Source organism: Delphinus delphis, chromosome 13, assembly GCF_949987515.2.
Source record: "Delphinus delphis chromosome 13, mDelDel1.2, whole genome shotgun sequence".
Taxonomy (NCBI): domain Eukaryota; kingdom Metazoa; phylum Chordata; class Mammalia; order Artiodactyla; family Delphinidae; genus Delphinus; species Delphinus delphis.
In genome coordinates this window covers 64,663,426-64,691,034 of record NC_082695.1, presented here as the reverse complement: position 1 = coordinate 64,691,034, position 27,609 = coordinate 64,663,426, and the positions used below count along the sequence as shown (strand labels likewise).

The window sequence follows — 27,609 nt, the reverse complement described above, 5'->3', positions numbered from 1 at the left end:
CTCCCTCTGCGGAGCACAGGCTCCGGATGCGCAGGCCCAGTGGCCACGGCCCACGGGCCCAGCCGCTCCGCGGCACGGGGGATCCTCCCGGACTGGGACATGAACCCACGCCCCCTGCATCAGCAGGCGGACTCCCAACCACTGTGCCACCAGGGAAGCCTTATTTGTAGTTTTTTAGGGAACCTCCATAGTGGCTGTACCGATTCACGTTCCTGGGACTGATCTCTGTGCTCATCACGTGCTGTGCTCCTGGAGTGGTGGGTGGCGGCCTCAACCGCGTGTGCCCATCAGTAAGAAGAGTGGCTCCCTAACGCCAGAATTCTGAAAACGTTGGTTTATGTGTGTGTCCTTTTTTAACATGTAGTTTGAAAACCTTCCCAGGCAATTTGGATGTTGACCCCACCCCTGGATATGCCCCCCAGGAGGGTCTCCCTCACCTCCCACCCACCTTGAGGACCCCTGGCCTGGAGGGAATCCAACCAGACAGCTTGTAAGATGTCACAACGAATCCTTTTATAGAATAGCACCAAGCTTTGCCATGTGGCTCCTTTTCCTCCCCACCCCTCTGCAGTCCTTTGATTTGGGGTATTTCACCATGCTCTTCCTTTCCACGGATACGGAAGGAAGACCATGTAGCCTGCCCATGGCAGTCTCAGTGGGCAGCTGGCTGCTCCTTCTGTCTGGCTGGTGGGACTGGCCGGCTCCCTGGGGTGGTGCTCACAGCAGTCAGAGCAGAGGCTGCTGAGGACACAGTCGCTTTCTGGGCCGGGGGAAGGGGCACCTGGCTCTCACTCTGGCCTCTGGCTCTTCCACTGATCGGCCTTGGGCTCTGGGGCAGTCGTGTCACCTCTCTGGGCCTTTGTTTTCTCATCTGTAAAATGGGAATCAAAAATGCTCATCCGCCTAGATCACTGAACCAACTGAGACAGTGTATGGAGGGCCCTGAAAAGAACCGTGGGGATGAGAGACCTTTAATATTAAAGTATAACCACTTCTTCCCCTTCTACCATCTCAATCCTTGTTTCTTCTGCTGTCTTTGCCTTGGTACTACCTTACAAGTCGTGTGTGTGCGTGTTCTAGTTTATTCATCCAAAACAGTCTTCCCGTCCCTCCCTCCTATAGACCCCAGTGCAAAGGTAACCCACCCTCAGCACGACAGATAACACGTATCAGCAGAGATGGCGGCGAAATGCAGAATTGAAACATTTATTATTTGGAGTATTTGTTTCATAATTTTCAGTAATTTAGAACTTTCTGAAATCAGAACTAAATCACCCAGAAAAATCTCTTCTTTTTGGTGAATAGTGTACGGTAAGATTTCTCCTTCCCTACCCTCTTCCCCACCTTCTAACACCTTTCATTTTGACCTCACTTTCTGTTCCTACCCCTCTGTATTTTTGTAAAAAACTTCGGGCTGACACAGGTCAATTGTTTAATTAAAAAGTTATCTCCCTCGGGACTTCCCCGGTGGTCCAGTGGTTAAGACTCCGCACTTCCACTGCAGGGGACACGGGTTCAGTTCCTGGTCAGGGAATTAAGATTCTGCATGCCACGCGGCACGAGACCAAAAATTAAAAAAAGAAAAAGTTATCTCCCTCTACCAACCTGTGTACTTCTGGCTAGCACCACACATTGTCATGTGACTCAGTAATGGGCAGGGACCAGTCTCTGCAGACCCTCCCCAGGCTCCTGGGCTGGCCTGGCCACCATCTTGGCCAGACCAGGGAAGTACGAAGGGTGGGGATGTTCTGGTTGCCACTCTGAGGAACTGAAAGCCTGGCAAGTTCCAGCCAGAAAGAATCCCCAAGGGGGACCTGTTACCAGGAGGCAGTGTCCCCAGTGTCTTGCCATGGAAGGGATTTGGGACCCTTCGATGAAAGACTGATTTGACTCACGGGGACAGGACAGCCACTTGCTGCTGACTTTTAGAGGCTGTTAGGCTAGGCCCAAGTCTCAGTCTTTTTAAAACGGGTCATTGCCAGATGTCACAGTGACTGTTTCAGGGGAGGGGTAGGTTTGGGGAGTGGAGTGGTGAAGCACACAGCAAACTCAATCTTTAGCGGAAAAATGATTTTGCGCAGGACTGGCTCAATCGTCCCACCCTGGATAGGCCACGGTTCCCAAGCTTGGGAGGAAGCGGGTATATGTCTCCTTCACCCATGGTATCCTGGACCACTCCTCCCCAACCCTCCCCAGCCCCCGGGCGCCCCCTCCCCACAGTGGCCCGACTGTGGGGAATCTTCTCACTAGCTCACCTGGGTGGGGGCTCCTCTGAGGCCTCTGCCAGCACCTGCTGAGGCACAGAAGCCTTTGGGAGAGATTTCCTTTGCCAAACACACAAAGAACACAGATGCAGGGCATTTTTGTTTTTGGTGTGGTTTATTTTTTAAACCCACTTGTAGTTTGGGTTCAGCTGGAAAGCAGGACATACCGAGGGAGGGAAGGTGGTCGCGTGAGCAGGGTTCTGCTGCAGCTTTGGCGGGAAGCCCCAGGCCCCTGCTCCGGGGAGGTAGGACCCGTCACCAGGCTCCCAGCTGGCTCAGGCGAAGCGGGCAGCCCTTCTGTGCAAGTGTCCCGAGCAGAGGAAAGTTGCCATTTCTCTCATCTGCAGCCTCAAAGGCTCAGCCTGAGGTTTCCCAACGGAGTGCCGGCAGCTGAGGGACAGGACTCCACGGGCAGGCCGGACAGGCTGCTGGACGAGGAACACTGGCCGACTTCTGATGCCAGATAAGAGACTGGGGCTTGGCGTCTGGGCAGCCCCGTGGGGCTGCTCTTGCGGCGGCCTGGCTGTCTGGGCCCCCGCCCCTGCAGCTGCCCAGGGCGTGATCAGTGGTACGTTTCCCACACCCCCCTCCCCATCCCTCAGAGAAAACAAAATAAAATAAAAATTAGAATAAATACCGACTCGGCCAACATTTACATTTACATGGATGGACAGGACGATCCCCAAACTTTAAAGGTGTACAGACTGGTTAAGGAAGGACGAGCAGACGAAAGTGGGTTTGGGGGGGTGCAGACTCTTGTGGAGGATGGTGGGGTCCCGCCTCGTGCAGGGGAGGCTGGGGGCCTTCTTGGGGCTGCGGTCCCGGAGCTTAGGCAAAGCCACAAGGCCATGGGAGCAGGAACAGGCCAGCTGCCTGAGAGGAAAACAATGACTACCTCGTCTTGACTGTCGGGGGAGAGACCGAGACAGGACCCGCATCAGACGGCTGGACTTTGCCTCCTCTGTGCCAAGGAAGCCACAGGCGAGGAGGGAGAGCCATGCAAGCATTAGAAACGCAATATCCAGTTTAGCCTCCCATCAAATACATTCAGAGGTCAACTTGGATACGGCCTCCCTCACTCAGCAGGGGAGATCTGGCCTGGGGAGGGGGCGGAGGTCTGGGGGCGCCCGCCTCTGCCCCCCAGTTCCTGTCTGAGTAGTCTCCCGTGGGAAGCTGCCTCAGTGTCTCAGATTTTAGGCTTTACTCTTATTTCCTTAAAAAAAAAATTTTTTTTTTAATGTTTTCCTTCCATGTCTGAAGAAGTAGCAGCAACCCATATTTAGAAAAACAGCTTCACTTGTTATCCGGATCGGCTAGGAAGCGCTTTCAAGCAGTGGGATATACTAGGCAAGCTGTGTGTCTGGAGCCACGGTGACGCGACACGTAATTAAAAATATATTTATATATGTTTACATATTTATACCTCGCTTCTTCCCACTCTGGTCCTAACAGTCAAGGAGGGGTTGGCCGTGAGGCAAGACCACCGAGGAAGGCTGTTAGGAGGAAGGGCATTAAGTTCACAGTGCCCGACACGCTACTCGCTTGGCTTTCCAGGGGACGTCAGCCCCCTGAGCCCGTGGTATCTGGGGCCCCTTCATAAAGCTCGCTCTCTGAGCCCAAGGTAGGGGTGGGAGACCCACTCCCCGGCCTCCTCGACTTTCGACCTCACTCGCAGGCCCTCTCTCTTCTTCCAGGGCCCTGCTTCATTCTCAGTAGACGTGCTCGTGCATGCCCCCACGCACGCGCACACACACACACACGCACACACACACACGCGCGCGCACACACACACACGCACGCGCACGCGCGCGCACACACACACACACACACACACACACACCCCCACTGGAGGGAAGCAGGGCCCATGTCAGCCCAGGTGCGGCTCTCTGAGGGCTGCCAGGGCGTGGCTGCTTGCCCGGCCTCGGATGCCGACTCCTCGGGACCATGATTTCCCTGGTGCCCTCTCTGAGCATCCTAACATCAACCCGGCTCTTCTCTCAAGGCCTCCTGTGGGGCCTCTGGGGTCCCTGGGTCCCAGGCTGAGCCAGAGGTGTAGGCTGAGGAGGAAAGGCAGTGAGGAGAAGCTTGGGAGGAAGGGGCCGGGAGGGCGAAGGCGGACGCCAGGGCCAGCGCGGGCTCCTTGGCAGAGGTGACCGACCCACTCCAGGTAAACCGGGTCCCCATGCCTTGTCCCCAACAGGCTCTTTCTGGGGACTGCAGGCAGGTGGCAGCTGGTGGGGAAAGCCAGGAAGTACGGAGGAAGCTGCTCCCTACGCCACCTGCCTCCTCTCCGAGACTCAACAAAGGGGATTTCCTCCAGCCTGACCGGACCAGGCAACCAGTGGGCCTCCAAGGTGACCCAGAGAAGGAATGGCCTCAACAAGGAGCAAGTGAGGGAGCTGCTGGGCTCTGAGGTCGCTTTGCAGGGGCTCATCAGAGCGTGGGCTCCGGACCAGGAGATGGGCCGTGTGGACGCGTGACAACCCGAAGCCAGCCTCCCAGGGCCCAACACGCATCCTCCTTTCTAGCCATCAGAGAAGGAGCTGCTCCCAGGACTTGGCCCCTCCAAGAACCCCCAGACTTGTTCCCAGCCTGGAAAGCTAGTGGCTTGCTGGGTCCCCCGATGGTCCCCACGACTCAATGAATTCACCCCTTCCCGACAGCCCTGGGGCTGCAGTGCCACAGCCCTCCCGGGGCACAGACCGTGGCTATGGGCTAGGGCACTGACACAGCTCGTTTAGCTAGCCCTGGGGAGCCCTGCGGGCCCCCCCCCATTCTCCCTCCAGTGAGAGCTTGGGACAAGACCTGTGTGTGGAGCGGGGAAGTATCACCGGGCGTTTTGGTTTTAATTCGCCAGCCTCGCTCTGAGCCCGGTTCACTATAAGGCCCCGGGGCAGGACGGGTTTAATGCTTTCCCAGCAGCGACAGTATCAGCCCTTTGAGGGAAGAAGCTGGAAAAAGAGAGAACAGAGGTACTGGAAGCCGTGGCCTGAGGGGCACAGGGTTCCAGCGGGTTCCCCTGCCGGGGCAGAAGTTTCCAGTTACCCTAATTGGCTACTGGCAAGCTGTCTGTGGCTAGAATCCTTCCAGAGGGGGCCGGGTTTGAGCTCCCTCTCATCAGGGGGTCCTCGCGGTGCTGACTGTGTGATCACATTGCGGGCCCTTTGCGTTGAGAGAGGAGACTTCAAAGCAGCTGACTTTTGAAAAAATAAAACACAATGAAACAAAAGAGTGCAAGTAGAAGGAAAAACTCCATCTCTCCTCCAGGCCCCAGGCCCGCCCCCAGCCCCCTGGGCCTGCAGCTTGGGGGCTGAAGGGAGGAGGCTGGATGTGGGGAGGGTGGAGCATGAAGGTTAGAGGAGACGCCTCTGTCCCCCGCTCGGCCGTAAGGACAAAGGCCGTCAATTGCGGGCGGCTGGTGGGGACCGTGCCTGCCTTTGTACTCCCGGACATCTGCTACACGTCGCCTGCTGCCAGTTGGCGACTGCGGCTGACAGCATGCGGGAACAATGCAAGCCCGTCTCCGACCCACTTTTTCAGCCTTCTGAGGTCCTTTCTGACCCAAGCTGTACCCTGCGTGCAGGCTGCCAAGGCCTCTGAGGAGTCACAGAGATGAAGCCCTTGCACACAGCCCTGCTGGGGACATGTTGCATGGGAGGGGGTGGGGAGGAGTGGAAGTGAGGGGGGGAGGGCCAGGCCACCGCGAGGAAGAAACATGCTCCCCTTACTGGTGTGAGCGGCCGCATGCTCGGGCTGGGGGGCTCGGGTAGGGGGGCGCTCCTCCTAGGGCTTTGGTCCCTTCCCCGTCTGGCTCCATACTGGCCGCCGGCTCTGCTTGCCTTCCTCCCCATTTCTTTCTGCCGGCAGGGCCACCCCTGTCCTCCCGCCTGTCCATCTGGCTCTGTGCACCAGGGCCCCAGCTGCCCTCGGGCCACCCGCCAGGCCCCCTGGCTGTCAGGCTGTCAGTTTCTGGATGGTTCTGTTGTAGTACTGCGTGATGGGGGGCGTCAGAGGGTTCCAGCTGTTGGCGTGGAGCTCGATGACCTCCAGCAGCAGGGACCGGGTCAGCATCGACTCTGAGGGGCACAGCATCTTGTCGCGGGCACTGGCCAGGAGCTCCGCCATCATCTCGGGCAGCTGCTCCTCCAGCAGTCGGCCTGTGCTCTGCAGCTGTGGGCAGAGAAGTGGGGTTAGGACGTGAGCTGGGCCCTGGAAGGGCTCCTGACCCACCTTGGTTAGGCGTGCTGGGGGCAGGAACGGGAAAGAGCTGGATTATCCCAGGAAGGTGCAGGCCCAGGCCTCTATGCCACAGGGCAGAAGGATGGAGAGTGTGGAGGGTGGACACAGCCAATGCGAGAGCCCACATTTAATACCCAATCTGCCGGAGGAATAAGAGGGGTCAGAATATTGCCTGCTGCCCAGGGCTGCCAAGAGTCCTCACCAGGAACACGCTGCTTCTCCCTTCATCCACTTGCCTCCCCTCCTACAGGAAGCCTTCTTGGACTATCGCCCACAACCTCAATGGCCGTGTGACCTGCTTCCTTCAAGAGTGACCAGGTGGCACCGTGTCAATTTTCACTTGCTGGGATGTCTCTCTGGAAACGAACTTGGTCATTATTACCTGCATGTGTCCGTGTGGAACCCGAGAGCAGGGATGAGGTCTCTTGTTTCTCTCTTTCCTTCTCTTCTGCCCCCAGTCGCACCTACATACCCCCAGAACTGACCCCTGCCCACACTTGTGACACGAAGGGGAGGAGAGAAATATGAACTGGGGCAGAAGGCCAGCCAGAGGGCCTGCCCCCAAGAGAGGCCCCTGGTCATCTCGAACAGCCCCCTTAGGAAGAAGGAGCCCCGATCCTCCGGATCAGCGCACCCTCGGCCGGCAGCCCGTGCAGCTCCTCTCCCTATAATCTAAGTCCCCATCTCTGCCCCACCTCCAGCCTCAGCCCACCCGCTTTTTCAAGGCTCTGCCTTCTTCACGAAACCTTCCCTGACCTTTCTGGCCCACTCTGACCTCTCTCCTAACTCCTCAGGGATGCATGCTCTGTACCCATATTTATTCTCGACACCGTCCCATCCACTCTGTGCATGTGACAGAGGTCTCTATCTCTAGCCAGACCACAAGCTGTCTGGAGGCAGGGATCATGCTTTCTCCTCCCCTCCTATCTCCCCTGCCTGGAGCCCCGGCGTGCCCTGGGTGTGGGCCCTGGAAGCCCCTCTCCTCACCACGCTCCACTCTGAATGTCCCTGGGCTGTTTTCTTTCTTTTTTTTTTTTTTGGCCACGCCGTGCGGCTTGCAGGATCTTAGTTCCTCGACCAGGGATCGAACCTGTGCCCTCGACAGAGGAAGCGCGGAGTCCTAACCACTGGGCCGCCAGGGATTCCCCTTGGACTGTTTTCTGAAGGCACAGCTTTGTCCCTGTAGCTAGGCCAAAGCCAAGTGGCTGAAGGAAGATCCCGGAGAGCAGAGGCCACACCTTGGGAACAGGAGTGGGACCTCCCATGGGGGCTGCTTGGAAGTGGACAGTGCCAATCTGGGGGTTCAAGCCTCAGCACCTTCCCCCAAACCCCACACCACTGAAGCCAAAGCAGATATGTGGGGGCAGGGCATCACCTAAAATCTTCTAAGTCATTTATGTGGTGCACCTGGCCGAGGAGGAGGTGGTCTTGGGGGCAGAGGGAGAGTGGACGATGCTAGCCCTCCATCCTTCCCGCCAGAGAGCCGGCAGTTCCCTCTCCTCCGGCAGAAGTCCACATCCACTCAGGAAGCCGTCCGCCACCAGCCCCGCTCGACACGCCCTTGCCCTGGACCCGTGGATGCCTCCAGTGGTCCTTGAGCCCCCATAACTGTTAAGGCGAGAGGGACGCACAGGGTCTGAGGTGGGAGGTGTCTAAGCCACGCTGCTTACCTCCATTGAGCAGCACAGGACGGCATCTTCCTTCACATCCTGAGATTGCAAGAGCTGGAAGAGAGCGGCAGAGAATTACGCTTAGGCTGGTGCACTGCTCTCAGCCCCCTGCAGCCCAGAACAAGCATCTCCAAGGGGCGGGCCAGAGAGGCAGCCCACAAAGGACGGCGGGCAGCAGGGGCACTGCCCCAGGAAGCAGTGATTTCTCTGACGGGATCTAAGCAGCTAGAGGACCGCTGTAGTCACGGAGCGTGGGCATCCCGGCCAGGTCAGAGGGCTTGACTAGAGGCCACGGCAGAGCAAGGCCGCAGGTGGGTTTGAAGGCAGCGGCAAGCATGCTGGGATCATCAGCTATGAGCAGCTGGTCAGCAAAAATGAAATTCACGTAGATTTCCTGATTAGTGAGAGGGGCTCAACCCTGGTCTCAGGTGCTCCTGGGCCCTGGCTATAGGAGGACTTGCAGAAATCACAGCAGTCTTCTCCACGGGCCCAGCAATGTGAGCCTGCAAAGCCATGCAGACTGTTCCAGAGGCTGGAATTGCTTCCTGACCAAGGCCACGGCCGGAAGGCTCAGCACGGGGACTGGCCACCCCCCGTCCGGGCTTTCCTCTATGTGCTGCATTTCATTCAGTCAGTCTCTCTCCCTCTCTCTCTAAATGGAGACATAACTCATGTAACATCAAGTTTACCATTTTTAAGCATACAATTCAGTGACTTTTAGATTCACAAGGTTGTGCGACCATCACTACTAACTCTAGAATATTTTGATTTCATGGCTCCCAAAAGAAACCTGTACCCGTTAGCGGTCAGTCCCCTTTCCCCCGCCACCCCCGCCCCTGACAACCCCTAACCGCTTAATCTCTATAGATTTACCTATTCTGGACATTTTATACAATGGAATCATATAACACGTGATTTTTTTGTGAATGGCTTCTTCCACTTATAATGTTTTTAAGGTTCATCCATGTTGTAGACTGTGTCAGTTCTTCATTCCTTATTGGGGTTGGAAGATATTCCACTGTGATACACCACGTTTTGTTTATCTACTCATCAGTGGATAGACATTTGGGCTGTCTCCACTTTCTGGCTGTTGTGAACAAGGCAGCTATGAACACTTGTGAACGAGTTTTTGTGTGGACATGGGTTTTCATCTCTCTTGGGTACGCACCTAGGAGTGGAATTGCTGGGTCATGTGGTAACTCCACATTTAGCGGTTTGAGGACCCGATAAACTTTTCTACGGTGGCTGTGCCATTTTTCATTCCCTCCGGCAGTGCCTAGGGTTCTGATTTTTCCACAGCATCACCAATATCTGTTATTTTCTGCATTTTTTCCCCCCATTTTTTCCCAGGTCACTTTCCAGCTTTCCTTGGAGACTTCTGGATCACTCCAGCCCATGGTGCCCGCCCCTGTTTCTCACGCCCGAGCACCCCTGGCTTTCCCACCGCTCAGCATTCCACACAAGTGGCAAGACATCTTCCCGTGTGAACTGTGGCCTCTGAAGGCAGGGCAGTGTGACGTTCGTCTCTGCTGCCCTTTAACACCTAGTACAGCTCCTGGCAACAGCAGGGATTCGATAAATGTGGGTCGATGTGATTTATGCATTGTTTTTGTTTTTTGTTTTAAAGGAAGGGCGGAGGGTAAGGAGAGAGCACAAGAGGAAGGCATTTTTAGGGTCAGCTTCCTTGTCCACTAACCGAGAACTGGAGTCAAGGTTTCTGATCTGGGCATGACGCGTTCAAGGAGGGTGAAATCACACACAACCCCGGGGACTGTTCTCACTGCAGACTCGAGATCCAAATTCCACACATTCTCCTTAACTTCCCCCTCCTCCTGTCATATTGCCCAGGGTCTCCCCCAGCAGAAGCCGCGAGCGGTCATATCAGGGGGGCTGAAGATGTATGTATTAAATGTCAGATGAGTCCAGGGGCCAGATCAGTGTGGGATGCTGTGCCCAGAGATGCTCTCAGGGACCAGACCTCCTTCCTCTTCGTATCTCGGCAGGGCTGGGCACTAACTGATCCCACAGTAGACACACCGAAAAAGAAATCATTTGGGGATGAAGGAGCAGAGGTAGGTCTCAGGCTGCTCAAAAGATGAGCTGGTGGAGAGCAAGGGACCACCCGGGGAAGGTAACAGTGTCGGCCATGCAGTGACAGGCGTTGACGGCCATTGGTGGGCACGCTCTGCCCAAGGACACACTTCTGACTCTGGGCCTCTGTGCTCTTGTCAGCCAGGAATTCTCAGCCACCACCTGTCTGAAGACCTTCCTTCCTCAGTTTACTCAGGGCTCTGCCCCGACATCACCTCATCCGCCAGGGATTCCCTGACCGGCCCGCGTGTAAGTGATCCCGCCGTTCACCTCCTGACTTACTTCTCTCCACAGCCTCTCTCACCCCTGACATACGATCTATTTGTTTGTCTGCTGTCTCCCCCAGGGGAAGGCAAGCTCCAGGAGGGCAAGGCCTGTTTGGTCCATTCTCTTCCCGAAACCTGGCACCGTGTCTGGCACGTAGTAAGCACCTGGAAGTATTTGCTAACAAATATGCCTTGAGTAGCAGGGAGAAAACCCACCCAGCTGGGAGGGTCTGCGAGTGAGGAGGGACTGACCTTGAGCCGCAGCCCCAGGGCAACTCACCCCAGTGCATGCGCCTGAAAAGGCGACAGTGAGCGGGACTTGGATACCTCCACCCCACAGACTTCTCCTGTCAGAGCAGACACGGCACAAAATTATCATCAGTGTGTCTGCAAACGTACAGCGTGTGTGGTAACAGAAGTTGGTGTGACTCTCTAAACGGCAATTTGGTGATAGCTATCAACACTGCAAGTGTACAAACCCTCTGAGCGGCGATACTACTTCCAGGAATTTATTCCACACGTGCCCCCCGCTGCCCACATATGCACCATGACATGCATATAAGGTTTTTGCTGCACTTTTGCAAATAGCTTGAATGGCTACCAACAAGGGGACTGGTTAAATTATGATGATACATTTGCACAGAGGAATACTCTGCAGCACACAGCTGTCCACCCTCCTCCCCATGCCGGTGTCTGCTTCTGGGGTTTTCTTGCCCCGCAGGGCTGCAGCCCCTCAAGGGGAGCCAAGGGAAGCTTCCACTGAGTCAGTGTCTGGGGGAATTCTGGGGGGTCACACTAGGAAGGACCTCTCTCATCTAGAAAACCCTGGAAGCAGGTTCTGGAAAAAGCTGGGGGGAGGTGACTCACCTTGCAGCAGGCGTACCGAGTCATGGGTACTGGACCACGGGTTGGTTCCAGCATCCGACCCAGCCTGCTCTGGGAGGGGCTGGTTCCAGGACTTGGAGGGCCCTGACTGTCTCGGGGGGAAGGTGGGCGTAGCCCCACTGACTCTGCACAGAACATGAGGACAAATATTAAGAGAACCCTGTGAGGTTTGTTGGGACTTCTTTCTGATGGTAACTTTGTTCCTGCATAGATTTCCCATAGTGCTTAGCAGGAAGAGAAACCTTAAAATAAAAATTGCTGGTAGAAATCACAAGAAAGGGGGAAAGTGGGGTATCTGGTGGGAAGGGAACTCCCAGAGACAGAGTGGGTGGTGGCAGCCATTTGGGGACGAGGGGGCAGGCAGAACTGGGAGCTTATGGGAAGGAAGGAAGGGGTCCCGCTCTGGGTGCACCCGGCACGTTGGCTGACACACAGTAGGTGCTAGTAGTGACTGTCATGGGAAATTGAGATGAACCTGGGATCATGTTCCGTTCTGAGACCAGCTTCTTAGGGGTCCCGGGGCTTTGAGACATGGGAGGTAACATGATGGGAAATTCTATGAACAGCCGGGGCCGGACAAGTACTAGATGCTCTGAAATGTGACTGTTTCTCCCTCCAAGTGGCCCCTCCGACTTCTGCCTGCACTGCATGGACAGCCTCGTGGAGCCTCATGCTTCTGCCAGCACTTCGCCCAGATGAGCAGGTGTCTCCTCTTTCCTTCTATGGCCCGAGGCCCGCCTGCCCTCCGTCTGCTCCCCGGTGACGGTTCAGAACTGCAGAGCCGGTCCAGGGCTTCTCGTTCTTCCTTCCTTTTCCACATCTTAGTGACTGGACTACCTCCTCCCTTCTGCACACCCAAACCCCTGCAGGCCTGCTCCCTCCCTGGGGGGCTCTGGGGGGACAGACTCAGGGTGGGGACTCTCAAGCAGGGCTGTGGGCAGGCTCTCACCCCAGAGCCTCTCCTCCCACCTTATCTTTCACTGATTGTTTGGGAAAGTCTGTGCTACTCAAGAATCACATCGAGTGATAGGCCCTCTCGCAAGCGGCCTGCTGGGTTTTCTCAAGGAAGTGGGGGAGGACTGACAGGCCTTCACTGTACTTTTCCTCTGCCGTTGCTGGGATGCAGAGTTCGGGAGGGGAATGGGTGCTGCAGACCACGTCCTACTCTCCCCCAAACGCTATCTCGGCCTGTCCGTTGCCAGCTTTTGAGGGCGGACCCTTGGAGGCTTAGAGCTGAAGGGCTGCAGAGAGGACGTCCCCTCAGCCCCCATCATCACAGCTGGGAAGTCCCACCCTGCTGCTCTGTGTGGTGGAACGAGAGGCCGGCTGGCCTTACCTCAGGGGAGCACTTGACACACGCTACGGGGCTCCCTCCCCGGGACCCCTGTCAGTGTCACTCTGAGAGGCTCCAGTGCCTCTGGGTGATCAACGGCTTCTCAGGGATCCGTCCTTGTCTCGCTCTTTGTGGGCAGTGTCCAAGGGCAAGACCTTTCCACTCTTTTCTGTCTTGGCCAAAACTTACCTGTTTTGTGTTCCATTTCTTCATGGCTTGCTTTCCTAAAACACAGCTAGTTTCTGGACAAATGAATCCCTGCTGGTACACTGAGGGGGCCAACTCTGTTGTTTATGCGTGTTCTATTTGGGGTCTTCTGGAGACAATGCTTCATTTAACTCCAAGCAACTCTCAAAAAGTAGTGGCAACTTGAACAGATTCTTGTCCACCCATGTTCACAACAGGCAAGGGGTGGGAGCAACCCAAGTGTCCACTGACGGATGAATGGATAAACTAAGTGTGGTCCATCCATACAACGGAATGTTATTCAGCCTTAAAAAGGAAGGAAATCCTATCACGTGCTGCGACATGGACGGACCTTGAAGACCTTATGCTGAGTGAAATAAGCCAGTTGCAAAAGGACAAGTATTGTAGGATTCCACTTATATGAGGGACCTGGAACAAATTCATAGAGACAGAAAGTAGAATGGTGGTTGTCAAGGGCTGAGGAAGAGGGACTAGGGAGTTAGTGTTTAATGGGGACAGAGTTTCAGTTTTGCAAGATGGAAAAGTTCTGGAGACGGATGGTGGTGATGGTCGCACAACGATGTGAATGTGCTTAACGCCACCGAACTGTCCACTTTAAAATGGCTAAAATGGTCAATCTTATGCTTGCTTTTTTTAAAACCACGATTTAAAAATGGTTTAAAAGCAGTGGCAGGGAGCAGGTACTCTTTGGTGGGCAGGTCATTCTCTGCCTGGACAGGACTGTCCCCTTTCTCTGCTATCGCTAGTTGGAAGAAAAGCTGTAGGGATGGAGGAGACAGGGCTGCAGACCTGGGGGCTGAAGGCCCCGGGGGTGGGGGAGGAGCAGCCCACTCATCAAAGTCTCTGGCACAGAAAGGAGTGTGGGCGGGCCGGGGCAGGCACCCTGGAACAGCGAAATGTGTTTCTTGGACGAGAATCCAAGGCAATTGTGCGAGCCCACACAGTGTTTGTTCGGAAGCTAATGCATTCCTGTCCTATTGTCTCTGCCGGAGACTTGTTGTGGGCACACCCTTCATATCCTCCCTCGGGGAGAGGCCAAGGTGCTTCGAGTCAGGCTGTGGGCGGCTGGACAGCAGAGGGAGAAAGGAGCCTGGTGGGAGCACCTCGGAGTCCCCGGGGGGGAAGGAAGCCAGGGCAAGGCCATGCCGCCCAAGGGGTGCCCTCAGTGCAGCCAGGCTGGTTGCTTAGGATGCCACCCTGTGCGGAGGGAAAGAAGGTGCTGATGGAGGGACCCTGGGGCCGTCTTCCTGTGCGGGAGGGGAGCGAGTGCTGGAGATCACAATTTCTTCTAGCCGCCCCCCCCGCCCCCCCACCGCCCAAGCTCCCCCAACCACCTCAGCTCACCAACAGCTTGGTTCCAACCCTGGTAGAACAAACCCAGACAGCCTAATGCAGCCCCAGTAAAAGCTCAGCCAGTCCCCACCTGCAGGAGCCCCTCTTTTGAAGGTAGTCAAGTGTAGGCTGGGAGCAGCAACAAAGGAGCAAAAGTGAGGAGATTTCAGAGTGTGTGTGATTGGCTGGTTTGCTGGGGAACAAACCCAGAGCTCTGATTGGCTGGCTGGGCCTACAGAAGGGCAGTGGCAGGATACCCTGCAAGCATGGAAGAAGTAGTGGGAAGAGGAGAGAGAAAAAGAAGCAAGAGTGGGAGGTGCAGGTCTCCAGGGGCTGAGGAAGCCACAGTGATGGGCACAAGCCTTGACGGTGGAGAGATGGGGAGAGGCAGAAGAATGAGGCAGAGCCAGAGGAGATGCCCCGATGCGTGGCACGTGGTCTAGAATGGTGGCTGGGGCGAGGAGCTGCACAGGGCCACCTGCATCTCAGGAGGGCCCTCAGGTTCGAGTCAGGGCATCTCCACCCTGTGCCTCTGGGGGACCTGGACTGGCATCTACAGCTGAGTCTAGAGGACAGCTCCTCATAATGACCTTGAATCTTCAAGAAGAGGGTCAATTACATCTGGGTCTCTTCAGGGAGGCAGGGAAGTAGATAATCTAGCCACAAGAGGCTGTCATCAAAAACATGCAGAAGGGGGGCTTCCCTGGTGGCGCAGTGGTTAAAAATCCGCCTGCCAATGTAGGGGACATGGGTTCGAGCCCTGGTCCGGGAACACTCCACATGCCGCGGAGCAACTGCCCGTGCGCCTGCGCTCTGGAGCCCGCGAGCACATCTACTGAAGCCTGCGTGCACCTCAACGAAGAGTAGCCCCCGCTCTCCGCAACTAGAGAAAGCCCACACGTGCAGCAATGAAGACCCAACGCAGCCAAAAATAAATAAATAAAATAAATAAAAACAAAACAAAACAAAACAAACATGCAGAAGGTTTGGCTTCTATTCACTAAGAGTAACTCCGGGCATGCCACTTAGTCACTCTGCACTTCAGTTTCCTCACTTGAGAATGGGAATAATACTTGCCTAGAATTGTTTTGAGAGTCAGTGGAGATAATGCATGTGAAAGAGTTCTGAAAAGTGCAAAGCTTGATTCAAATGCAAGGTGTTATTATTGTTATTAAATGTATATCTTCATAAACATGTATCTTTCCTGAAGATCTCGACCCACTTTGTAATGTACCATCCCATTTATCCCCGCGACACTCTTGTGGAGACAGGGAAACGACACAGGCATTATTATCTCTGCTTAATAGACAGAGAAACCGAGGCTCAGTAGTTCGTGACTTACTTACACAAGCCAGACAGACAGTAAGTCTGGGAAGAACTAGAAAGTGCTTAGAAGCCCTGGGTCAGCATCCTTTTCCTTGGGGAATTACTTTAATTTCTCCCACATTAGCTAATTCTTACTTTGCTGGTTGGAGCTCATAATTCTTTTTTTTTTTTTTTTGGTACGCGGGCCTCTCACTGTTGTGGCCTCTCCCGTTGCCGAGCACAGGCTGCGGACGCGCAGGCTCAGCGGCCACGGCTCACGGGCCCAGCCGCTCCGCGGCATGTGGGATCTTCCCGGACCGGGGCACGAACCCGCGTCCCCTGCATCGACAGGCGGACTCTCAACCACTGCGCCACCAGGGAAGCCCCATAATTCTTAATTTTGTTGTTGGTGATGATAATCAATCCGGGCCTTCACAAAACTGAATTGATTTTACCTATTCTTTTTCTGCATTGGCCACCATCTCTCCATCTACGCATGCATGCATGCCTCCATCCACCAATGCATCCATTTAGCCATCCATTCTTTCATCCACCCACACATCACGTATCCAGCCTTCCATCTACCCACTCAACCTTTCACCCATCTTCCTATCTACCCATCTACCCTCCCACCCACTCAGCCAGCCAGCCGTCCTTCGACAACATTTATGGAACACCTACTATGTACTAAACACGGTGTAAGTACCCGGATAACAAGGAGAATAAGACTTGTAACTTAGAGTCTAGTAGGGAAAACAGAGAGATTGCGCTAGGTATGTGGGGTTGGAGCCTGGGACGGAATGGTGGCGGTGAAGAACACGCCAGGCATGTGCCCCAAGCGGCAGCACATGGCATATGCACACACACACAAAAGGTGAACTAATGGAGTGCGCTGGTGAATAACAAGCATTTCAAGAGGCTAAAATACACGGTGCTGGGGGAGAGAGAGCACATGATGATACAGAAGGCCAGGGCCACAGCCTAAAGGGCTCTAGACGCCATGCTACTGGGTTTGGATTTTATCCTAAAGGACTGCAGAGCCACCGAAAAGAATTTCAACTGGTGAGTAGGATGATACTGTTTGCAGTGTGGAGAGCAGACTGGGACTGGTGGGGTGGTGGGAGAATTGGAGGCAAGGAGACCAGTGAGAAATTATGGCGGCTCGAGTGAGGGCAGGGACAATGGGAGGAGATAGCTTAGGAGGCAGAAGTAAAGGTGAGGAAAAGGACAATGAGGAAGATGGATAAGCCCCGGGTTTGGGGTTTGTCCGCGGAATAAACTGGGGTGCCACCAGCGATGTTAGGAAGGCAGGAAGAGTTGGTTCTGGAAAAAAGGAATGAGTTCAGTGTTAGAAATACCAAGCCCACCGTCCTTGCGGGCCATCAGGGACGAAGACTAGTGGGAGGCTGGCCACCTGTGACTATCAGTGCCCAGGTGTGAGTCAAGGCCACAGGTGTGACCTGGGGAATGACGTGGAATAAGAGAAGATGGTAAGAGCTCCAAACCCGGAAACAGCAACATCGTAAGGGCGGCAGAGGAGGAGGAACCCCCAAAGGAGGAAGAGGGTGGTCAGGCAAGTAGGCAGAGCAGGAAAAAGTGACGTCATGGAAGCCAAGGGAGTGCTAAGATCTTAGTCAAGGTCACTTCTTGTCGACAAGGTCAACAGTGTCAAAAGCTCAGAGAGGTCAAGTGAGATGAACAATGACCAGGGCCCCCTGGATTTGGTGATTAGGAGAGCACAGGCGACCTTTGCCACGATGACTTCATGCAGGGAGGGGTGGGTGGAAGCCTGGGTAATGTGGAGCTGGAGAGACAGAGCGAGGTCAGGAAGTGGAGAGAGAAAGAGCTGACCATTGCTTTTTCTTTGGGGGTTTCTGTTCTTCCTTCTCTGTCTCTCACTCTCCTTTCCTCCTCCGTCTCTCTTTTTTTGGGGGCGGGGCAGGGAACTTGCCTATGGAAGAGAAGAAGGGTAGGATGCTAGGAAAAAGAGACTGGCCCAGGGTCCAGGGGAATGGTCGGTACAGCGGGAGAGACTTGAGCAGGGGCAGAGATGAGCACGTAGCGTGCGGGAGAGAGGAGGGGACTGATGCCTGAATTAGCCTTAAGTAAGACAAAGGCTATCACTCCCCTGAAATGGACAGGAAGCACGAGTGCGGCTGTGGATAGGTACCCGTGTAATGCTCACGCTGCCCGGCCTGTCTGGGCAACTAGGAGATTAGTGTTGTTTTACATTCATTACTTATTACCGTCATTCTGTGACTGCCTGCGTTTCAGACATCCCCGGGATAGGGGAATTTGCCCCAACTGTCACTTTTCCACTAGCCTAATAAGAAGCCCCGGGGTGGCAGCTACGGTCAGATGTCAAGGAAATTCATGGCTCTGAACTGGACTTCAGTCCAAGCTTGTGCCCTGTGGTCTGGCTGTCTGCCCTCCTAACTAAGACGGGCAGGCGGGCAGGCACCCTAACTGTGGACCAGGCGCCCTGGAGGGAATAATTAGCCTCCTTCCTGCAGAGCTTGCAAACCGCCCGTACAAAGTGGCCACAGTAAATGTCACATGGGGGAATGCTTCATCCCACAGCTGGCCCCAGGGGGTGGAAACGTAATCTGGGGCTCAGAGCAGACACTGAATCCTTCTGCAGACACCAGAGCCAGAGGACGGGGCCATGGCTCCAATGCCTCCTCTTGGGGGCCAAGCCCTGGCCGGTAGCCTGGACAGGAGGCGAGTTCTGTTCACGTAGTCCCTCCCGGGACCCTGCGTCGGGGTCTGAAACATCAAGGACGTTGGTCGTGACTGCTATCAACCCCTTCCAGCTTCTCCTTTAATGCCCTTGCCTTTCCTTCTAGAAGCCTTGTCTGTCCTCTTCTGTATTCACTGCCCTGATGTCCATGGATCTCTCTTAAAGGGGGAACACAAGATGCCTGAGGTAGCCCTGAGGTTTCACCTTTCAGGAGGGGTCTCCTGAGGGCTGGGTCACACCTTCCGGGTCCTCAGTCAGTACCTGGCTTACATTTTTTGGGGTGCTGACTCCAGATGCCAAGCTCTGAACTTTGTGCATGTTTTAAAATCCATTTTATCCTTTTACCAGTTTATCTGAGTTAAACACCATTGTAATTACTCTCACTGTATAACTGTAGAAACTGAGGCATGGAGAGTGAAATGAACTCCCCACGAGTGCACGGGTAATGGAAAAGCGGCTTTGGAACCCAGGTCTAGTCTGCCTCCAAAGTCAAAGGACATAACCGCTGCCCCGTGAGTAAGTCCCACATAAATAAGACTAACGGCGAGAGGTCAGCAAAAGGTGGGGTGACCACACACCCCAGTTTGCCTGGGATCTTCTTGTGTTCATCCCAAATAATTAGTAATATTTCTTTCGCTTTCAAAAGTGCCCTGATTAGGAGGGTACCTTATAATAGTTGCCTAGACAAGGGAAGGGGCACTGAGGGGCTGGGAGCCCCCCGTCTCCCATCACCACCCGACCAGTCAGTACACCTCTGGCCTGTTCCACCTCCCCTCCTGGTGTGTAAGTACTCCTGCCCATCTCTGAGCGGCTCAGCAGGTGGGGTGAGGAGAAGGGCTCCAAAGGCGGCAAAGCGGCCCTGCTCCCAGCGAGAGGCGGTGATCACTGCAGATCAGGATACCTGCCGCAGGGCCTCACCTGGCCTCACCTGGGCTTGCCAGCGAGAACCGCTCTCCAAGGATGGGAGCCGGAACAGGACGGAATTATGTTAACAGGCTGCTGGCGGGGCCCTGGGGAGAGCAGTTGAAGGAGAGGCAGATGGGAAAGCAGTTGTTCTCCAAGCTTCCTCTGGTGGAGCCTGGCCAGGAGTGCCTGGCCTGGAGGCAATGGGTGGCACCTGGGACCGTCACTCCCTTGACAGCACCCTCTGGACGCCCCTCTGAAGGAATGACTGCATTTTGCGTCTGACTCAGCATCAAATGGTTCCCTGAGACAAGGGGAGGGGTTTGGGCTGGCTGGGGCCCAGGCCTGAGGCCTGGGACAGTGGGCAGACACCCCTCACGGGGCCAGTCTCTGAACTCAAGTCTCTCCCGGCGCCCACCAGGCTGGGACCCCCGGGGCGGCACAAGGAGAGGGCAGGGAAGGGGAGGGCGGCCCGGGCTGCCCTCTGCTCTTAGTGGGGCCTCCCCTGGCCCCTGGCCCCTTCCCTCGGCTCTCTGCAGCCCCCCAACCTCCGCCCACCTGAGGCCTGGACTTGACCTTGCTGGCTTTGGGGGGAGGGTGTGATAAGCCTCTGGTGGAGGGAAGTAGCTGCCTGCAAAGGCATTTTCCGCTCTCTAAAGTAAACAATCAAACAGGAAATTAATCGAGAAACCCACATCAATGGAAGGTTCAGGTTGTGATTTTCACAGCCCCAGAGCCAGGAAATTCAAAGTTATAGTTCCCATAGCAACTCGCCTGTAGAAGCTGCCGCGGCCGCTAGCTTGGAATGAGAACTTGAGGGGTCAACTAGGCCAGCCCCCTGCCTCCAGGAAGCGCAGCCCAGCAGCAAGTCTGAATGTGCTGGGGGTAGACTGCCCTTCCGAGGCGCAACAGCAAGCCTGGGACAGTTAGGAGCTGCACGGCCTGGGCTCTACTTTCAGTTCTCAGAGCGACAATTGTGTAAACTGCAGAATCAGCTGACATCCTGGGGCTTCAGTTTTCTATATTCCCCTATTCCAGTTATTATTCCTGTATCCCCATATTCTGTGAATGGGGGCGTAATACTCATGCCTGCAAGACGCCAGAGCGAGGGGCTGTGCAGCGCGCGCTTATTCTTACTCGCGTCTCCCACCCCTTGTTCTACTTAGTCCCATAACGACCCCCCATCTCTATCCCAATTGCCCCTGAACTGTGTAATTGTCCTTTGCCTGCCCCCTTTCCCCTGGGTTGTTTTTCCTCCAAGAAACATCTCAATTGATTGACAGGCAGCCTCCAAGGTGGCTCCGTTTGTCGGATGGCCTCGTCTCTTCAACCTGCCCCTCCACCCCTTCTGGACCAAATATATGATATGAGCTCAACGTACACTTACTGCTCCCTTGACTGATAAACGGGTAGCCTGAACGGAACCAGACGCAAGCCCTCCTCCTTCAAGCCTGTGCGGGGTTGTGTGTCTTGGGTGGGGTTTTCTTTTGTGTGACTAGTGAGGAGTCCCGCCTGGCAGGAAAGGAGATAAGGGCGTTGGAGCTCAACAGAGAAGGAAACAGTCTGGAATCCTTCCCCGAGAGTCACCCTGCCCTCCCACCCGAGATGGCCACGATAGCCGGCCGGCCTGATCAGCGCAGTTCTGCAGCCCAGGCCCGGGGACCCTTAACACGGGCCGAGGCAGGAGTGGGCACTTCCGGGCACCAGGCCTGTGGCAGAGGGTGCCCAGCCTGCCCGCCCACCCGCCAGCCTGGCCCTGGAGCCGGGCCGTGAATTGAGCAAAGCAGTGGAAAGAGAAGTGACGCCTGCTGGAAAGCAGACAGAGCGGCTCCTGGATTTCCTAACAGGCCCAGCCGCGTGCCAGGGCCGATGGGCCAGCTCAGAGCGCCTGCCCAGCCTCGCTTGCGAAACAGTCCTTCCTCCCCTGGGTGAGCTTTCCCGGGTGGCCGCGTCGCTGTCTAGCCACCCGAGTCCCTGAGCGAGGCCTCCCCTTCACACCCATCGCCTTTCCGTCCTCCCTCTCCTGGGTTTAAACACATCAGAGCACGGTGGACCCCTCGGGAAGACAGGATGCATCCTGGGGGTGCAAGATGTTTCCTTTCATGAAGGCAAAGAAATTTAATCAGAAAGAAGAAGAGATGGGGAAGTAGGTATGGACAGAGGGCTGACTTCTCTGCAGTCTCAGAGGGGACCAGGAGAGGGGCACTGCCACAGAGGGTGACCCACTGGCTTCCAAGGAAAGGCCTCCCTGTGCACAGAGCCCTAGGCCGCTGCGGCCCCAGAGCCCGGCATTGCTCACTGATGGGCACACGGTCATCTGAAGGGCTTTGCCAATCCACCTTGTCTTGAGCCTGGGAAGAAGCTTCTCAGAAGGTTCTTCTTGGTATGCCAAGCTAACCAGGGGTCCCTCCTACCAATTCCAGACTCTGCAGGGGGTGGGAGTGGGGAGGGTGCAAGTAACCAGCAAGGGGCCTTGAGGAGCTGGGGGCGGGGCACACCGGCCTCATACTCTGCCCCCAAGCACGGAATGCCGAAGAAGCCTTTGCTTAGATCACGTCCTCTTTAGCCGTGTGAAGAATAAATGCCTGCAGCAGCCTGGTTCCCAGGCAGAGGTGCCAGTCCTCCCGGGGTGGGGCAGGTGGGTGGAGTTTGAAGACACATGGCAGAAGCTGGCCGGGAGGTCTGCCCCTTGGGTAAAGGAGCTTAGCTGGTTCTGTGGTGCGTTTGGGTGCAAGGAGGTTCCCGAGGACCAACTGGGCAGGGACGGCTGGGCCTGGGACGATTAAGCACAGAAAAAATAGGGCTGTGCTCAAGGCATAATTAGCATCTGTGCTCAGAGCAGCAGCCACCCAAACGGAGGGGCAAACAGGCCTGGGCTGAGAAAAGGGCCTGGGCTGCCTGGGGGCAGCAGAGGTACTCGCTAGCAAGTCTAAGGTTGGAGATAAGAGTGTTTAATGGGCACCTGGAAGTCTGTTTGGCTTTAGAGCCTTACCCTTAGCAAGAGTATACGTTTTCATAATGGGGTGACTCTTCCTAAACTGAGACAAGCTCTTTGGGTGAATTAGCACGTGCGTCAATATTCTGTAACACAGCGCATCCTTACCAGGTCCAGCTGCCTGGGCTGCAGGGGATAGAGTGCTTAGCCTGGCACTCAGGGGCTCGCTGGCCCACTTCCGCCCCAGGGGCCCTCCATCCCCCTCTCTCCCCTTCACAGGCCTCCCGTCCAGCCCAATCCATCTATGAACATGGCTTGTCCTTATCTGCCTCTGGCTTTTGCTCCTCATTGACTCAGCCAGGCCTGCCTTCTCTCACCTTGGCTCCATTTACTGGACCCTGCAAGATGGACCGCAAGACCCCCCACCCCCACCCCCTCCGAGAAGCCTTCCCTGACCTCCTCTCCTGATCCCCTGTAGGGAGAAGCGTCATTACTCATAGCCCGGGAGCAGTTATTTGGTTCCACCCAGTTCTAGGTCGATAGCCTAGAGTTTACCTAGACTAGCTTTTCCTCACACAGGACCTTGTGCCCAGCTGGCCCTCTCAGAAAACCTGTGGATTGGATTTGAAGGAAAATATGTGCTGGCTGGGGCAAAGCCCCTCAGAAGAGCCTCTGTGTTCCCTGAATGCAGCCCCACCAGTGACAGACAGGCCTGGAGCATGGCTGGTCCTGCACCCTCCTCCAAGGAGTCTGAAAGAATAGAAGAACGTTTTCATTCATTCATTCATTCATTCAATAAGGAGGCATGAATCCTGTCCTCATAGACCTATTAGTTTAGTAGAAAAGACAGAGTTTACACAAGCAGATCTGTGCTGGGAGCCGGGGCTGTAAAGTGAGACTGCCTGGGTTCTAATCCCGACTCGATCACCTGCTAATTACGTTGCACAGGTAACTTCTCTGTGTCTCAGTTTCCTCATCTGGAAAGTGGGGGGAGCATTACATGAGATAATCTATGAGACATATTTAGAGCAGTACCTGGCACACAGTAAGCGAGGCTCTATCAGTGGCAGGTCTCAGTAGCAAGTGGGCTCGTTTTGCATAGAACTAAGGGTGCTGCGGTGGTGGGTGGCAGGAAGGGCCATTCTCATCTGTGCGAGGAGAGGAGGCTCGGAAAAGGCTTCCTGGGGGAGAGAGCTTTAAACTGACACTTTAAGGTGGAGCTAGAGAAAGAGTGGGGTCAGGAAGGGAAGGAGGGAAGAACATTCCAGGCAGTGACCCCTGAGAGTCCTGTGAGCCCGCAGTCCACAGAGAGAGAGCCGGCCAAGCCTGGTTAGAAGGCTGGTGGGGTAATTCAAGTGAAAGGTGACCTTGGCCTAGACAGTGGAGAGGGAGAAAAGTGGTAGTCAGAGCCAGGAACTCTACGAGAGCTGCTACCCACAGACCCTGGGGACTGACGGGGTGAGGGCTGGTCAGGGACGGCCTGGAGTCTGCAGCCACCACAGCCAGGAAGATGGTGGCACTATCCCTGGGGGGAGGGGCAGGTTTGGGGTGCAGGAGATGGGTCGTATTAGGACACTCAGAGTTTGAGGAATCCGTGGGTGGGCCAGGGGGAGGTGTCAGGTGGATGCCCGCAGGCCTGGAGATACGGAGCTAGAGTTTGTGCAGTTCAAGTCTGAGGGCTGCTGCTGCCCTGGGAATTTGCCTGTGACCAACACAACACAAGCTTTGAGGCCTCCGCCTGGGGTCTCGCTCATGGCCCACCACAAGCTACGGTTGCCTGTCCTTTGGTAAATCCCAAAGGACATCAACTTCTCCATGTTTCTGGTTATGGGGCCGTCAAATGAAGTTTTGGAGAAGGACTTAAAGGTGAACATAGGCCCTCGGCGAAGACTCCGACGCTAAACTCGGGGTGACACATGTACTTGGAGCCAGCCCCCAAGTGTGTGTGTATCTACACACTGATGCACAAACATATTATCTATCTATGTACGTTACATGAAGTACGATGAGAAAGGAAACTAATTTCAGGGGGACATAAAAAAAATCAATCTTATTTCTTTGTATTTTCTTCTAGCATCTGTGAGAGTACCTGCTGCCTGTGCAAGGACCCAGGTGAGACATTCTCCAGGTGGAGCTGAGCCCAGAGTCTCGCCCAAGGTCTGGGCAGCCCAGCACACCCAACTCGAGAGCGGTATTGGCTTGGAAACACCTCTGTGAGTCCCTGGTTGCAGCACACCTGCCTTGCAATAGGCGTTTCATCTGGGATGAAGAAAAGTGGGGCAAAGAGGTAGAGGGAAGACCAGCTTGGAGCTATTTTAAGCCCATGTCCAAGGTGATGGTGGCATGACAGAAGAGAGGTGGTGGGGAAAAGGGAGGAATCAAGGGTAACTCCCAAGTTTTTGGCCTGAACTAAAGGGGTGGCCAGTGGTTTCACCTACCAAGATTGAAGCTAGCTGGAGGGAGGAATGGACTTGGCCATTAGGTCTAGAGGTCAGAGGAGTGGTCCTGGCTGGAGACACATTTGAGAGCACTGGGTGCAGAGGGTATTTAAAGTCCTGGGGCCAGATGAGATCATTTAGACCAGGATTTCTCAGCCACAGCACGACTGACATTTGAGCCAGACAGTTCTTTGCTGTGGAGCCTCCCGGGCATGGCAGGGCGCTGAGTAGAACCTGGGCTTCCTCCCACCAAAGGCCAGTAGCACTTCCCAGTTGTGACCACCAAAGATGTCTCCAGACACTACCAAATGCCCCTTGGCATTGGGGGCCAAACTGCCCCTAGTTCAGAATCATACATCTAGATTAGGGGTGGATAACCTCTAGTCCACCAGCCAAATCCCACCCTCAGCCTGCTTTGGTACAGGCCAGCGAGCTAATAACGCTCTTTACATTTTTATTTTTCCTTTTTATTTTTTTTGGCTGCACCGCACAGCTTGCGGGATCTTAGTTCCCTGACCAGGGATCGAACCCACACCCTCTGCAGTGGAAGCGCGGAGTCCTAACCCCTGGACCACCAGGGAAGTCCCTACATTTTTAAATGGTTGACAGGAAAAACCAGAAGAACACTATTTTGTGACACATTACATGAAATTCAGATTTCAGTGTCCATAAATAACATTTTGTTGGAGCACAGTCACTGTCATTGGTTTACAAATCATCTATGCTGCTTCCTTGCTCTAATGGTGGTGTGGAGGCCTGAGGAGGCTTCTGGATTTGGTTATATGGCAGTCTCGAATGGGGACCACGCTGTTGGCTGGATGGGGCAGAAGTAACCCAGAGACACCATGTAGGGAGACAATGCTTTTGAAAATCCTGACTCTAAGGGAAGAGAGAAATGGGGTGGCTTCTGGAGGGGAATACGGGGGCAAAGGAAGGTCTTCCCCGCTCAGATGGATTTAGTGGGTTGATAAGAAGAAAACACTAGAGAGAGGGGAACCTGTGAGGTGGGAGAGAGAAGAGAAATCCATTGCAGGAAAGAAGGAGAGAAGGGATAGGACAGGCACACTCTGGAATCAAGGAGCGTGCTGAGGAAAGCCACCACCCTGGCAGACGGGCCACCCAAAATAGGCCAGGTCCACCATGGTTGTGAAGAGGCCCGAGACAGCCTGTGGGCCCTGTGAGATAATTAAAGAAAGTGGAAGTTATGTAAGCAGACTTAGATAGCAGTTTGGGTGAAGAAGAAAGATGCTTAAACCTGGCTTTTGGATTATTTTAAAATCTTACTCTATTATTTGTGTTTATATATAAATTACTCTTTCTTCAAGCTATGTGCTAACTTAACTGCAAAATTATATAGAAAAAGCCCCCAGGGGGTGATTTTATATTGTATTTCTAGTTTTCTCAGTTGAACTTCTTTTTTGTTTGTTTGTTTTTTTTTTTAGTTGAACGTTTTTTGAGAAGACTTTTTGTTTAAGTATCACACATACAAAAATGTGCAGTGAGATGGGTTTGCACAAATAACAAAGGGCAAACATGTTCTGATGCCCTGACCAAGAGCTACAAACCTGGATCACACCCCACAGTCCTCCTGCGCCCGCCCCGTCATTTCACTGACCCTTCCCGAGGGTCACCACGATCCTCCTTATCACCAGAGTTTAATTTTGCCCACTTTAAAACCCCCAGTATTTCAATTCGAAGCAAACACACTGGCCCTGCACGATGGCCCCCTGTGACTCCCCTTGCTCACCTGGGCCCCTGTGAGAGCCCTACCCATTCTTGACTGCCCACTCTGGGTTTTCCCTCATAGGGTATCATCTGATTCTGGACTTGGCAGGGCAGGTATGCTAGTCCCAGCTTTTAGGGCTGAGGAAATGGAAGTTCAGATCTGAATTAGATGACCTCCGATGCATAGGTCAGTGTCAGGGAGCTGATTTCCAAATCCAGGAATCTGTCTCAAAAGTCTGGTGCTCTCTTCTGCACTGTGTTTATAGATATGCATCCTGTAATTTTCGGGGGGAACATGGAGCCCTTTGAGGATCTGATGGAAACTCTGGCACCTCTCCCAGAAAAATGCACATCTCCACAGGTTCACAGATGTTAGCGTACAATTTCAGTGGGTTCCCAGACCCTGAAGGCCACCCAGGGGCCCAGGTACAAACCCTGGACATGAGCCATACCCCTAAATCACCAATGGAAATGTCACAGAAGCGCAAGCCAGTGACATCAACACAGCCAAGGTCTCAGGTGTCGCCTTCTTCCGTGGCTGTCTAGGCTGTGGCTGGGTAGCTCTGTGGTTAAGGCACAATGCCAGGGTGGCCGATTAAAGAGACCCTAGGACTTCCCTGGACATCCAGTGGTTAAGACTCCACGCTCCCACTGCAGGAGGCGCGGGTTTGATTCCTGGTCGGGGAACTAAGATCCCACATGTCATGCAGCATGGCAAAAAAAGAAAAAGAAAAAGAAAAAGAAAAAATAAACCATGAAAGTTCTGTACTTTGTGCCAGACACTTGACAGACATTATCATCAATCCTTAAGACAACCCTGCAGAGGTAGAGGCTGTTTCCCCATTTTACTGATGGAAAAATTGAGGTTCAAAGAGATTAAGTAACTTGCCTCAGGTTCCAGCTAGTACAAAAAGCGTGGGATTTGACATCATGTAAATCTGACGTCCAGGCCCTTGTTCTTTCCATTTCCTTTCTCACAGAGGGGGCTTTTAGCTTCCCTCTCGTGCCGCTCTGTCTGTGTCGATCCCCGAAGCTGGCAGGGAGTTTCTCTGAAGCGCAGGGCAGGGAGGGAGCTGACTGACAGCGTGAGGATGTCTCAGTGCGCACTATCGCCATTCACGGGAAGTGACTCACTGGAGCCCTGCCACTTTGGGACTCCAGGGGACACATACACATTTCCTGTGTCTCAGCTAGAGCCTCGGGCATCGTGAGCTGCTGGAAGGGTAGATCTCTGAAGGCGGCCAGAGATAGAAAAACCACCCAGCTCTGCATCCTG

At 54.6% G+C, this 27,609-nt stretch overlaps 1 protein-coding gene across 3 annotated transcripts in view; it reads right to left on the bottom strand.

Annotated features, from left to right (window-relative positions):
• Nucleotides 1-6,088: 6,088 nt before the first annotated feature.
• CTIF (cap binding complex dependent translation initiation factor) overlaps nucleotides 6,089-27,609 on the bottom strand; it is a 310,526-nt gene continuing 289,005 nt past the window's right edge. For all 3 annotated transcript variants that reach the window (XM_060029013.1, XM_060029015.1, XM_060029014.1), the window contains 2 exons: nucleotides 8,174-8,227; nucleotides 6,089-6,434 (listed from right to left, as the gene is read on the bottom strand). In XM_060029013.1, coding sequence (XP_059884996.1) covers nucleotides 6,219-6,434; nucleotides 8,174-8,227 — 270 coding nt within the window. In that variant the 3' untranslated portion in view covers nucleotides 6,089-6,218. The remainder of the gene's footprint in view (nucleotides 6,435-8,173; nucleotides 8,228-27,609) is intronic.